Source organism: Pelophylax lessonae, assembly GCF_965119305.1.
Source record: "Pelophylax lessonae genome assembly, chromosome: 3".
Lineage (NCBI taxonomy): Eukaryota > Metazoa > Chordata > Amphibia > Anura > Ranidae > Pelophylax > Pelophylax lessonae.
The window spans coordinates 436,766,492-436,781,319 of NC_138770.1; the positions used below are offsets into that span (position 1 = coordinate 436,766,492).

Below are 14,828 nucleotides of genomic sequence, written 5' to 3' on the forward strand. Positions count from 1 at the left end.
AATAAAAATGAATTAAATAGCATTTAACAGTTTGTAGTTCTCAGATATGGTTTAGTTCCATTTAAAAAAAAAGGCAACAAGCAAACACACAAGTTGAACTACATATTCAGCATGTGTTGAACTGGAGTTTGTGCTATTCTTCAGCCACTCTTTTTTTCAAAATTCCAACACCTATTCTACCATCATGTTTCTAAGCTGTGGCAATTTTGTAAATGACTCAAAGCAGGGTTTGTTTTAAATGCCTTTTTTTTTTTAAATAAAGGTTTAGAAGGCACAGTGTACAAGGCCATGGAAAATGGAAATGAACATTTTTGCTGTGAATTATTATTATTATTATAATATAGTATTTATATAGCGCCGACAGTTTACACATCACTTTACAACTTGAGGGTAGACAGTACAAATACAATACACTTTAATTCAGTAGGAATCAGAGGACCCTGCTCGTTAGAGCTTACAATCTAAGAATGTATCTCATAATACATTAATGCTTACATGAAACATAACTTCTTTTCATGACCAGTAGCCAAAGATGGACAGATGTGTGTGGTGACTCGAGTATTATTATTTCCATTATAAAGAGTAGCTCTAGCTAAGGACCAGCTCTGGTCCTGTTAGAGTATGTTTTGAAGATTAAAAACATTTAGGCTGCATTCACATGTCAGCGTATGGATCGCGGGCAGAATCGCCGCGATTCCGCCCACGATCCGGAGATCATTGCAAATCGCGGGACGCCTGTACGTTGCCCGTGATTTGCAATAGCACCCCAAACGCTGAGCGATGTTGCCGCGATTTCCGCCTGCCGAATCGCGGTAACATCACCAAATAAAATCGCGGGATGCAATACGCTCCAAAGAAGCTCTTGTACTTTTTTGGGCGTAATGCGTCCCGCGATTTTTTTTTGCGCGATGTTACCGTGATTCGGCAGGTGGAAATCGCGGCAACATCGCTCAGCGTTTGGGGTGCTATTGCAAATCACGGGCAACGCACAGGCGTCCCCGCGATTTGCAATGATCTCCGGATCGCGCGCGGAATCGCGGCGATTCTTCCCACGATCCATACGCTGACATGTGAATGCAGCCTTACATTTTTCTCTGTTGATTCAAAAAACTAGATATCAACTAAAATATTATTAATACTTACTAAAATCAGACTCAGATCTTGGGTCACCAACATACCAATACAAAGAAAGCACATCTCTGTTTAGCAGACATAGATGAGAGTTCACGTACACACAAACCCTTGGTTAGCAAATAACTAATACAGATATACAGCTAGAACATAAAAAACACCAAACGGGACCCTGGGCAGTGATGTAGGTTTCTCAAAACAATCTCCACAAAATTAAACTTGTATCCAGTAGCATATTGAAAGGGATTCCATTTGCTTGTTATCTAAATTGTAATACGTGGGGAGTTAGGTTTATTCTATTATGGCTTCACTTACGTGTATGTATGTTATGCTGAGAAACAATCCAAGTATTTAGCAGTCAATTTCTTGAAAAACACTTATATTCCTTGTTGTAATCACCAGTTTTTCCTACAGCTTTATTCATATCCTTATATAAAATGTGTTTTCTTGCTAACAACATAGGCCGGCAGAATGGAATCAACCACCTTTACGCTCTATACATTTGAAGGCTCAGCTTGTCCAAGCCCTATGAGAAAATTTTAAATACAGTTAGTGTTTATATCTTGAGAAGTTGTGTTCTCAGTCATAACTGTATTTTTACATCTCTAAGCATTATTTTAGGAACAGTAGTAACTGGCCTGGGAAATGACCTGGAACCTGGTCAGTAGACCCTGAGATTGATTACATACCATCCTTAATTATGCGTGTCCTTATAAGTCTGTAGTGACAACATTTAAACCCATGCCAGTGAAGAATGTCATGTTTTGTTGTGTAAATTCTGCATAGTCTACTAAAACTTAAACTGTTTGTCTCTTTTAGGAGATGCTCGAGTGAGATGTCCAACGGGGGTCCTGTCTGAACGCCGTGGATCATACCCTTTTATTGATTACCGGCTACTAAACAGTACGTATGCAGAATAACTTTTAGACTTTGATATGTTAAAATAAGCTCTGTCTTTACATCTACAATCAAAATATGTCGTTTATTTTATGCACTGCTTGTTTTTTCACATTTTAAAATGTTTTTTATGTTTTTATGTTGCCTTGGCAATTATCCTTACTTACTTACTTACTTATTAGAGCCTTGTAACATTAGAGATCCTGTCAATGACAAACAGCCACACCACTTACTTCCATCTATTGCGTCACTCTTGCTGATTCAGTCATCACTGTGATACTGACCTCACCCCTTTATTGAGTGAGATTTTGCAGTGTTTTAACCAGCAATGGAGTGTTGCCCAATAGGCAAGGTGCCAGGATCGCCATTGTGTAGTATAACCTTTATAAATCACAATAAAGTGGTGCTTAGCTGCCTATTGAAGACCTCATTAATATAACCTAATCAGAAACATAGTATTGGGCATGTGCTTCAGCTGAAAATTCTGAAAGTTAGAAATTATTATGTATCTTCATTTCAGTTCAAGATCAAAAGAGAAGGGTTGGGACTTTGAATGAGGCATGAGAATGAATCTGCTTTATGGCTGTTTTATAAAACTCAATAAAAGTATTGAACGAGAAACCTAAGAGAATGAATCTGATTGCAAAACATAAGAGTAAAGAGTATTATAAATATACATTTATTAAAATACAACAGATGGTAACAATGTTGATTCATGTAAAAGCACATAATGACAAGCATAACTAATACCAGTCTGACCAGGATATATCAGAAGTATACAATGTATCAAAAAAATGAAATAAAGTCATATTATAGTCAGACACATATAAAATGGTTACATGGAAATTGCATCCTGTTATGCTCTACGCGTTTCGTGTTTCTACACTCTTCAGGAGCAGAAGCAATCAATTTGTCTAGCAAGAAAAATAATAAATATGAATGTCAGAAATTGTGACGAGTGTCTAAAAATGTCATAGCCCAAGCGGGGCAATGTCTGTCATGATGGGTAAATAAACCTACAGGATGGTACAAATGGTCGCCAAAAGGGACTTTTAGACCGTCTAGCCCGGGAACTGAGGGAGCATGCCATGCGCATGTGGGGTGAGAGGGCAGAGGTGTAAAAGAGGAAACGTCTCATAGTGAGGGAAAGCCACAACCTCAGCTAGAAGTCCAATATGGTTCCTACAAATATATATGATAATTAAGTAAATATGTTCATATAATGAAAAGTATGAGTATCATAGAAATCGATATAGTAGCTGAGTGCCATTGCCCCGCTTGGGCTATGACATTTAAAGACACTTGTCACATTTTTTGACATTCATATTCATTATTTTTCTTGCTAGACAAATTGATTGCTTCTGCTCCTGAAGAGTGTAGAAACAGGAAACGCGTAGAGAATTACAGAATGCAATCTCCATGTAACCATTTTATATGTGTCTGTCTATAATATGACTTTATTTCATTTTTTGATACATTGTATACTTCTGATATGTCCTGGTCAGACTGGTATTACTTATGCTTGTCATTATGTGCTTTTACATGAATCAACATTGTTACCATCTGTTGTATTTTAATAAATTGATATTTATAATACTCTTTGCTCCTATGTTTTGCAATCAGATTCATTCTCATGCCTCATTCAAAGTCCCAACCCTTCTATTTTGATTCTGAATACAGGGATGGAGATACAACGATCCGTTGTAACCTCATTTAAAGTCCCAAACCCCTTCCCCATCTTCATTTCAGTTCAAGTGTCAGCAAGGCTAACATTTTAAAGCCAGTATACAGTATGCTTCATATTTTCAGACATTTACATTTTAAATAGCTGTACTGTACATCATCGTAATTGTGTTCAAAGGCAGAAGCATGTTTGCTAATTGGCAAGATCTTCCAAAGAGTGACGCAGAAAGTCTTTATTTAGGATGACAGTGATTGTCTCCTGAAAGAATTAAACACAGTAGACACTCTTCCCTTTTTTTTTTTGAATTTTCTTTTTTTTCCACGGTAGACCAGCTACCCGTCATACATGCAAAAACACCAACACGAACTCAGCTGCTTAGAAGTCTTTCCATGCTAGCCTTAGGGCCATTATCTGTTTATTGCATACACAACCTGTTTTTGTTCAAAATATTTCATACAAACATAGCAATTATAATCTTATGGCAGCTTTTGGTATAGTTTACGTAATTTGTAAAAGTATAACATTTGTTATGTTAAAACTGATATATCATTAATGATAACTTTTAATAATAGCTTAGCAGTGTGTTGTATGAAATTGAGACAAGGCATTCCTGGATTCTAATTAGATACAAGCTAGGGAAGTATGGGGGGGGGGGGGCTGTTATTGCTGATGTCCTTATGAAAATGTGTCTTGCTTTTGTCATTTCTGAGTAACTGACCTGGAAAAAGTTTGCAAATCCAAGAGTTCTGACTTGACAAAAATCAGTACTTTTGTGTAACATGTTTTGTAGTCAGAGAACTTCAGGAAACTAGCATTTTCAAAAGAAGGTAGTCATGTCAGTCCCCATAGTTTCCCCACTACACATTTGAAGAAGGTAACAAGTTGGAAAAGCTTCTAATGACTCAAATCCACCAAGGTTAACCCTGTTCTAGGTCTTATAGAAGACAGGTGTCCTTCATTTTATTTATGATGAGATAATTCATGGAGTCTTGGCATCTGTATGGATGCAGGGTTACTATATTTGTTAAAACAATAATATTGTATAAAGTAAAATCTTGGATCTTTTAACTGGTTCTCGGTCTAAAAAAAAAAAAACAAGTGCAACCTGTGATACACTATATTGTCAAAAGTATTGGGACACCTGCGTTTACACACACATTAACTTTAATGGCATCCCAGTCTTAGTCTGTAGGGTTCATGACTGAGTTTGTCCATTCTTTGCAGCATTAACAGCTTCAACTCTTCTGGAAAGGCTGTCCACAAGGTTTAGGAGTGTATCTAAGGGATGGTTTCACCATTCTTCTAGAAGCACATTTGTGAGGTCAGGCACTGATGTTGGACAAGAATGCCTGGCTCGCACTCTCTTCTCTAATTTATCCCTAAGGTGTTATCCCAAAGGTGTTCTATCAGGTTGAGGTCAGGACTCCTTCACCCCAAACTCTTTCATCCATGTCTTTATGGACCTTGATTTATGCTCTGGTCAAAATCATTTGGTGGAGGGGGGGATTAGGGTGTGGGGCTGGTATTCAGGGTTTGGGCCCTTCGTTCCAGTGAAGGAAACTCTTAAAGCATAAGCATTCCAAGACATTTTGGTCAATTTCATGCTCCCAACTTTGTGGGAACATTTTGAGGATGGCCCTTTTCTGTTCCAACCTGACTGCGCACCAGTGCACAAAGCAAGGTCCATAAAGACATGGATGAGCGAGTATGGGGTGGAGGAACTTGACTGGCCTGCACAGAGTCCTGACCTCAACCCGCTAGAACATCTTTGAGATTATTTAGAGTGGAGACTGCGAGCCAGGCCTTCTCTTCCAACATTAGTGCCTGACCTCAAAAATGCGCTTCTAGAAGAATGGTCAAACATTCCCATTGACACACTTCTAAACCTTGTGGACAGCCTTCCCAAAAGAGTTGAAGCTGCTATAGCGGCAAAGGGTGAGCCAACTCAATATTGACCCTTACAGACTAAGACTGGGATGCCATTAAAATTCATGTGTGTGTGTAAAGGCAGGCATACCAATACTTTTGACAATATATTGTAAATTTTCTCACAGTAAAAGTTAAGACCAAAAAAAAAATGAATTAAATTGCACTTTACCTAGTTTACCTTTTTAAATAAAAAAAGGGGCATTGAACTTTCCCAGAGACTTTGTCCTCAGCCTCAGACCTCAGTTCACTAATGTGCAAAATCCTTGAACCCTCAGTTCAAATCAGCTAAATACATTACAGGTGAATCAAAAAAAAAAGTTTTTCAATGTCTTACAGCTCATTTAATTTCTAAAGTAAGCCACAGTGTGAGTGGAAAACCTTTGCCCTGCCAGAATAGCTGTAGAGCGGGACCCTTGCTCTCTGGGGAAAAGAAGCATTCTCACTGCAGGGGTTCCAGCATCATTCAGGAAAGCTCATGCCCCCCACTGATTAGTAAGCAGTGACTCGGACTCAGCAGTGCGTGTGTTGGACCTCTTTAAAAAGATCAGTGCTTTCCCCCCCATAGATCGATTTGCAGCTGCTGGTTGAACAAAGGCTCTTCTACTCAGGCTTTGGCTGATTTTTAAATAAAACAAGACATTATGCACCTTTTATTTGGTGCTCCCAAAATGTATTTCGCCATTTTAAGCTGGAAGTTCAACTGAGCTTTAACCGGTTGCCGACTGCTCACAGTATATTTACTGCGGCAGTCAGCCCCGGCCAGGCAGAGTGACGTAGGTCTACGTCGCTCGCCTGTCACTCCTTTTAGAGCCAATAGTGGGCAAGCGCGCCCGCCTCGGCTCGTTCACAGAGGAGTGCGGGCGTGTGACCGGCAGACCCGATGTCCGCCGGTCACACTACGATCGCCGGTACAGCGGGAAAAAAACAGAGCGGCTTATGTAAACAAGCCGCCTGTCATTCTCCCCTGTGTAAAAATGAAGATCAGACGGTTCTACTATGTAGAACTGTTGATCTTTGTTTTTACACTAGGAGACCTGTCCCCCTACAGTTAGAATCGCGCCCCTAGGACACACTTAACCCCTCCCTGTCCAATACAGTTAACCCCTTCCCTGCCAGTGTCATTTTTGCAGTAACAGTGCATATATATAGCACTGATTACTGCAGTAATGTCACTGGTACCCCCAAAAGTGTCAAAAATGTCAGTCAAGCGTCCGATCTGTCCGCCGCAATGTCGCAGTACTGCAAAAAAAAAAAAATCGCAGCTCGCCGCCATTACTCGTTAAAAAAAAAACACCAAAAATGACAAAAATCTTTCCCTTTGTTAGTAAACGCGATAACTTTTGCGCAAACCAATCAAAATACGCTTTTTGCGATTTTTTTTACCAAACATATGTAGCGTAAAACAATTTGGCCGAAAATGTTAAAAAATTTTGATTTTTACATTTTTTTGGGGGGGAATTTCATATAAAAAAAAGTGAAAAATATTGTTATTTTTGCAAAAATTACGCTCTTTTTTTGTTTATAGCGCATGATCAAAAAATCGCACAGGTGATCAAAAGAAAGCTCTGTTTGTGGGAAAAAAAGGACATGAAATTCGTTTAGGTACAGCGTCCCACGACCACGCAATTGTCCGTCAAAGTCATGCAGTAAAAAAAATCGCAAAAAACCCCTGGTCAGGAAGGGGGTAAAATCTTCCGGGGCTTAAGTGGTTAAAGTGGTTGTAAAGTCAGAAGGTTTCTTTATCTTAATACATTCTAGCCTTTCCTGTGCAGCTGCCCCCCTAATACTTACCTGAGCGGGCTGTCCAAGACTCTCCCTCCTCATTGGCTGAGATGGCAGCACAGCGCCATTGGCTCCTGTTGCTGTCAATCAAATTCAGTGAACCAATGAGGAGAAAGAGGGGACAGGGCTGAATCTGAATGGACACAGTGAGCTGCAGCTCGGCTAGGTGCCCCAAAAGCAACCTGTGTGCTTGCTTGCTGTGTGGACACTCAACAGGAGGGAGGGGCCAGGAGCAGCGAAGAGGGACCCGAGAAGAGTTGGTTCTGAGCTGCTCTGTGCCAAACCACTGCACAGAGCAGGTAAGTATAACATGTTTGTTATTATTAACAAAAAAAAACAGACCTTACAATCACTTTAAATTGACTAATCACTGTTTTGTAGCTGTTCTTCAAGTATACCACAATTTGTAGGAAGAGCACTATCAGCAGGGTTTTGTGCTGTTCCCCTTTAAAAAAAAAAAAAAAAAGGTGATATGTGTCTTCTTAAAACAGTATTTACTTGTATTTAATCTGCCTGAAAAGGGTTGTTTCCTTTAACCACGGTATACGTTTAGGACCCGCCGAAGGTTTGGAATAGGATATACAAAATACGCTTCATAGAAAGCCATCCTGTCTTCTTAACAAACAATGTCTTAGGCCAAGACCAAGTCAGCAGTTGATTTCAAACTTTGTTGACGTCATTGCATTCAGTCACAGCAGGAGAAGATAATGAACACATTGTCACTGTTTCCATAGTAACTTTTTTCCTCCCTGGGTGACACACTGAGATTTCAGTGTTGCTGAAAAAAGGTTTCTCTGCAAGTCTTTGCAAGGAATGCTTAATATGCCAAGCTTAATCCATAAATTAAAGCTTCCTAATTCTAGTTATGTTTTTATATATTGTAGAAGAGGCTGCGCTATTTTCTAAATCTTAGAAAAATGTTGTTTCTGGCAGGAAATTAGGCATAACTTAATGCTAAACTTTGCCTTATTTTTGACCATACAAACTGCCTTGTACAGCATACTGTACACGTGTTCAGGGTCATTTTACAGAGAGAATGATGTGTAATAATAGTATTCATACACCACTAAATACATAAATATTCTGGACCTTTGGTTGAGCTATACGTCGACAAAAGAAGTGGCTTTATTAAAGGCAAATAGACTTAATTTTGAAAGGGATGTTGTGCTTTGCAAGGTAATTTTCTCTAGCGTTTAGTGAATGAGGTGAAGCTCTGCTCACTTCCATTATCCAATCATAGCTACATAGTCTGTCAGGTTGAAAAAAGACACAATTCTATCTAGCTCAACCAATAAATAAAAAATAAAAAAAAACACAACCACAACCATGCAATCCCATATACCCACAGTTGATCCAGAGGAAGATGAAAAACCTCAGCAAAGCATGATCTAATGTGCAACAGCAGGGGGAAAAATTCCTTCTTGATCCCCTGAGAGGCTATTGGATATTCCCTGGATCAACTTTACGTATAAATGTTAGTATCCAGTTATATTATGTCCACCTAGGAAAGAACCCAGGCCTTTTTTAAAGCAATCTACTGAGCTGGCCAGAACCACCTCTGGAGGGAGTCTATTACACATTTTCACAGCTCTTACTGTAAAGAAGCCTTTCGGTATTTGGAGATGAAATCTCTTTTCCTCTAGACATAAAGAGTGCCCCCCTTCTCCTCTGTGATGACCTTAAAGTGAATAACTCAATACCAAGTTCACTATATGGACCCCTTATGTATTTATTACATGTTGATCATATGCCTCTTAATCTCCTCTTCTCAAGAATTTTAGTTACTCTCATTTTTCCTCATAGCTGAGCTCCATGTTTAGTTGCCTTTCTCTGCACTTTCTCCAGTTCCCCAATATCCTTTTTTTTTTTCTTTTTTTCTTGCACGTGATTGGGTATTCTTTGCAAGTGAAACTTCACCACACTCACTGCATTTGACAGCTGCAGTGTGCATGAGGCCTAACACTCCTCAAGATAAAATAACGATTTATGAAAAAAACTAATTAATGATCACTTCACATGAAAACATAAAGGTCATACATCTTGGTGATTTAAGTTGAAAAATTGAACATTTTTAAGAGAAGACAATCATGAGATAAAATAAGTAGTGGTGTTATAGTAACTACTCCATCTTTGGCCAGGTGCACACCCGCACAGTGAAACGTGGGACCCGTGGGCAGGTGCCATTAATTTTAATGGGACGCTGCCCGCACTGGAAATTGCATCGGCACTGGAAACCATGCTGTAATTGCAGTTCCCATGCGGGCTACGATTTACAAAGTAGTGCAGTGACTTCTTTCAAATGAATGGGATGTCGTGCCTGGGCAAACCAGAGCCCGCATGGCCGCGTAGTTGTCAACCTAGTCTCAGTGAATCAAGTCATTAACCCATATTTTCTTTTTGAGGTGGAATATATAATGAAATGTACGTATAACATAGCAGCAGCTTTATCTTTCTCTGAGACAGTTATGATTGTAACGGACATGGCCAATGGGTTGCATATTAGAAAAACACTTTGTGAGAAACTAGGGTTAAGAAAAAGAAGATCTCTGATTTTCTTTAAATTTTATTCTATATAAAAAATTTAAAAAAATATATATATATATATATATATATATATATATATATATATATATATATATATATATATTTAGTGGTACAATCCACCTTGCACTGTGATACAGCTAATAAACACTATATAGCAATACAGACCAAGCACACAATTATCTACATTCACAGTGGTGTGATGTCGTATATACAGTACAAAGTAAAAATACTTTGCGTCTCACATCCTACACAACTACAAGACTCTGCTTGGCTTTTTACCAAAGTTGCGATCCCTAGATTACCATGTGCAATGCATAAAGTTTTGGTCTGCAGGTCCTAATGGTGCCACAACAGGTATAAGGGGGGGGGGGGTTAGGAAAGAGAAAGAAGAGAGGGGGAAAGTTCACAAACCCAAAGTTTAATTGAAGGATAGTAGTAGGGTAGGGAGATGGAGGGAAGAGTTGCCTTTAGTTATTCTCCTCCTCCTGATTGCCCTTCAGGTCATTGTCTATGAGCAGATGGTGGATGGGTCTGTAACTCTCTTTAATTGACATTCTAAAGCATCCATGATATGACACATCAAGTGTCAACCTCCAAGGATCTGTTCTTCTGTAAAGGCACCACACAATAGTCTATCCAACATGGCAATGTAAGTAATTGCTCTTCGTGGCACAATAACATTTAACTCTTGTTTCAGGGCCCCCAAAATGGTAGGCAAGGACAGGCATTGCCAAAAGAAATGCAAATAAATGTTGTCTTTGACGATACACCATGGAGTGCAAAGGATTTTAGGGAAAAAGATAGATCTCAAACATAATGGATGTTTCCATCTCTATCTTAATCTCAGAGTATCTGCCTTTTTATCTTTTTTTGCAACTTAGAGAGATAGTTTCCAAAAACAAACTGTCTTTTAGCATATTTGAGGTTAAAATAGTTTGATTGCCTTTCCTTGGCACTGCCAAATAAATATATTTCAGAATCACTGTTGACCTAATGTCCTATGTAACAGGAAGGGTGTTCTACAGATAGCATTCAGGATACATCTCATACAATGAAATGGCAAAAGGAGGAGATAGAGGGATGTAAAAACAATAAGAAGCATGACCATATGTGAATGTTCACTATCTTTTTTTTTTACTATGCAGAACCTACAATGGTAGTTGAATATTAACTAATCTAGAGCCAAAGGTATCGTCTTTTTCTTCTAATCGGATCATTAATTAATATCAATTATATATAATTAATAATAATTTTGTATACTCCAAAATGACATACTGTAGAAATTGTCAGTTGTGACTAAAATATATGCAGTCCAGGAGTTACTGTAAATACTTATATTTGTTGTATAACTATATAAAACTTATATAACATGTATACCTATACATGACACTGCTGTTTGGTAAACTACTTTCTTAATTTTACTCTGTATCCTGTATTTACTTGCCATTTTACCGTAAATATTATAAAAGAAAAAGTAACATGGAAGTTAAGTATCCCCCTAAGCTTCAGTTCGTTATACAGTTTGTATGTTCAAAAAGGCATAGTTTGGTAGGTTGAATAGGTTAGCTGCACAGATTTAAAGTAGAACTATAGGTAAAACTTTTTTCATTTTGGATAGAGAAAGGGAGGTTATAACTCCGACAGAAAAAAATTGAGAACTCATTCAGCGCTACAATCAGCAAAATGGAGTAAAAGCTGCTGAACACCGATAAAGGTCAAATCTACCAAAACCCAGAAAAAGCATAAAATACAAAAGGGGTGCAGCGCTATAATGTAAAATATGAAATATAAAATGTGAACTCAGACTGTATATTTGTGAAAAAAGTCCTGACTGAACAATTAAATCACAAATACTGTGTAAACATAAAAATGAAAATAAAAGTAAAGAAGAGTCCTTTAAATGCCGCAAATCCAAGCCATAAGATTATGGGAAACCCGTGCTGTAAAGGATGAAACTATTGCACCTCTTCAATTGTGACTCCATCACCAGAGTGTGTGCTAGCCTCTCACCTCAATTCCCAGACCTCTAGGGTAATTGCGCAGTGTGTTAACAAACACCTGATGGGCTCCAAATCTGCTCAGCTTTGCCTCCAACCTCCAACCTCAGACCGATCATAAAGTAAGAGATTCCATCAAGTCGTGATTTGGACTCACTCAGGATCAGGAGAGCGAATGATCCCCAACAAATCAAAAAGGGCATTAAACTGTTGGAGGGCAGGAAAGACCTTGTGATCCGCCCGGCTGACAAGGGAGGTGCCTTGGTAGTAATGAGTGGGACTTACTACCGCCAAGAGATGCAGAGGCTCCTTAGTGATAGGGACACCTACTCTCTTTTATCAGGTAACCCCATGATCAGGTTTAAAAAAGAACTGGGAGTTTTGATAAACAAAGGGGAGAAATCTGGAATTTTGAGCTCTAAGGAAGCTCAGTATCTCAACCCCTTATTTTGTAGGACCCCTATCATTTATTTTCTCCCCAAAATCCACAAGCACCAGACGTGTCCACCTGGCCGTCCAATCGTAAACGGCATAGATTCTGTAACGGCAAGGCTAGGTCAGTATATCGACCATTATTTGCAACCTTTGGTATGTGGTACATCCGCATACCTTAAGGACACCAAACATGTAATCCAACTTCTTGGGGACCTAACAGAAATCTCAGATAGCATACTGGTGACTGCTGACGTGGGGTCGCTTTACACCATTATAAATCATGAAGATGCTTTGAATTCTGTGAAGTGGGCCCTAAGTAAGTCAGATTTGACTTCTAAACATCGTAAATTCCTTGTCGAATGTTTGGATTTCTGTTTACTAAAAAACTACTTTTGGTACAACCGAGAATACTTCCTGCAAGTGAAAGGAGTTGCTATGGGAGGACGGTTTGCTCCCAGTGTGGCAAATTTATTTATGTCGCACTGGGAGGAAGAGGCGATCTTCACAAACCGTCCTCCCCAGCTGAGTTGTTACCGTCGTTTCATCGGCGACCTCCTCCTGATTTGGAGAGGAGATATGACCAGTCTGCAGCAATTCATGAACCATCTTAGTTCCAATAATAGGAACATTGAACTAACTTGGAATGTAAACACCGAAAGTATCATATTTTTGGATTTGGATATATTTAAAGATGATGGGTGTTTAAAAACCCGTACCTACTTCAAACCCACTGATCGTAACTCCTATATACCGACAGGAAGTTGCCACCATAATCTTTGGCTATGTAACATACCCAGAGGGCAGTTTCTGAGGATGAAACGAAACTGCTCTCAGGAAGAAGACTTCCGCTCACAGTCTAAAATACTGGCCTCTAGGTTTTTAGAAAAAGGTTATGATCCAGAACACATAGAGAAGGAACTGTCTAGAGTGAGTGAGATCGAACGAGAAACAACTCTTATGACCTCTAAAATGGCTTCCAGTAATGAATTTAGCTTTGTGCTGGACGACAATGTCCAGTACAAGAAGTTTGAAAATATCGTAGCCAAGTACTGGCCCATTTTACAACATGACAGGGTATTGGGCCCGACCCTTCCATCAAAATCTAAATTTGTCTACCGAAGGGCACCAACCCTGAGAGATCGGTTGGCACCAGGGGTTCTGGATCCTCCCATTAAATCTGATAATAGGCTCTTTCCATCTATGAAAGGTTTCTATGCCTGTGGAAGGTGTGCTGCATGTAAAACCTCAAAAGGTAATATCAAAAGAAGGAAGGAGTTTCTAGCTACAGCCACACAGGAAGTGCATGTTTTGAAGGATTTCATTACATGTGAAACCAAAGGTGTAGTTTATATGCTCGAATGTAAATGCGGATATCAATACGTGGGCAGAACCACGAGGGCATTGCATGTTCGAGTAGGAGAGCATATGAACAGAATCAGACAGGGAAAGGATAAGCACAATGTCCCCAAACACTTTAAAAGATACCATCGCTGTGACCACACCGGATTAAAGTTTTGGGGGATTGAGAAAACTACCAGACACTGGAGGGGAGGTAATTTTACTAGGCAACTAAGTCGAAGAGAATCATTCTGGATTTACCAGACTAAAGTTTTAGTACCGGGGGGATTAAATGTGGAATTTGATCTGAATTGTTTTATTTCCAATAGATGATAATTGTTGTTTTTTAGATGTATTTTCTGTTATGTTTTTTGTATACATATGTGTTTGTAAGATCCATACGGAGCATCGCGGTTACACGTCTTTTTTTAGCTTTTATGAGAGGATTTTAGAATTGTATTTACTATCCTGTTTGATATTTATTACCTTTTGAAAAGATTTTTAAAGAAAGTTTTTTTAAAAAAAGAATTTTTTTTGGAAATTTTTAGGTAAGTTTACCTTTAAGGAATTAAAATTATTATATTATGCACTATGCATTGTCACTTTATGTCCTGTTAAAGGCTCTGTGCCCCTAGCATCCACGAAGTGCATTAGTATATTTATTTGCTCTTTACTGCACTGACAGAGGCTGAGAGGAATTGATCCGTGTCTTTTCCCCATTTTCCGGCCTGTAAATAAGAGTTTTTTGTCAGCTCCGGAGTCCCCAGGAAGTAGGGCTGGTTTTCCCTATTCCAAAATGGAAACCTGAGAGTTTCCTGTTCCGCCCTGGGATGATTGGTCCGGTCGCTTAGCAGCATCGATAAATAGCGTGCGGGTGCCGCCCTCCACGTACCCCGCTGAAGAAGTCACGCCCACTGACGCAACGCGTACGGGGGAGGAGCTGTGACGTCACCCGCGACGCTCCGAAGGGATCGCACACCGAGCGGTCAGCTGGCTGTGCTGTTTTACACATTTGCTGTTCGATATGCACTGGGAAAGTGCTATGTTTGTAAGTGCATCACCTTGTTTTATTTAATAAATTGTTGAATATA

General features: G+C 39.2%; 1 protein-coding gene across 2 annotated transcripts in view; it reads left to right on the plus strand.

Moving 5' to 3' along the window:
- PDE7B (phosphodiesterase 7B) overlaps positions 1 to 14,828 on the plus strand; it is a 466,602-nt gene that overhangs the window by 381,616 nt on the left and 70,158 nt on the right. For both annotated transcript variants that reach the window (XM_082249720.1, XM_082249719.1), the window contains one exon: positions 1,951 to 2,034. In XM_082249720.1, coding sequence (XP_082105846.1) covers positions 1,951 to 2,034 — 84 coding nt within the window. The remainder of the gene's footprint in view (positions 1 to 1,950; positions 2,035 to 14,828) is intronic.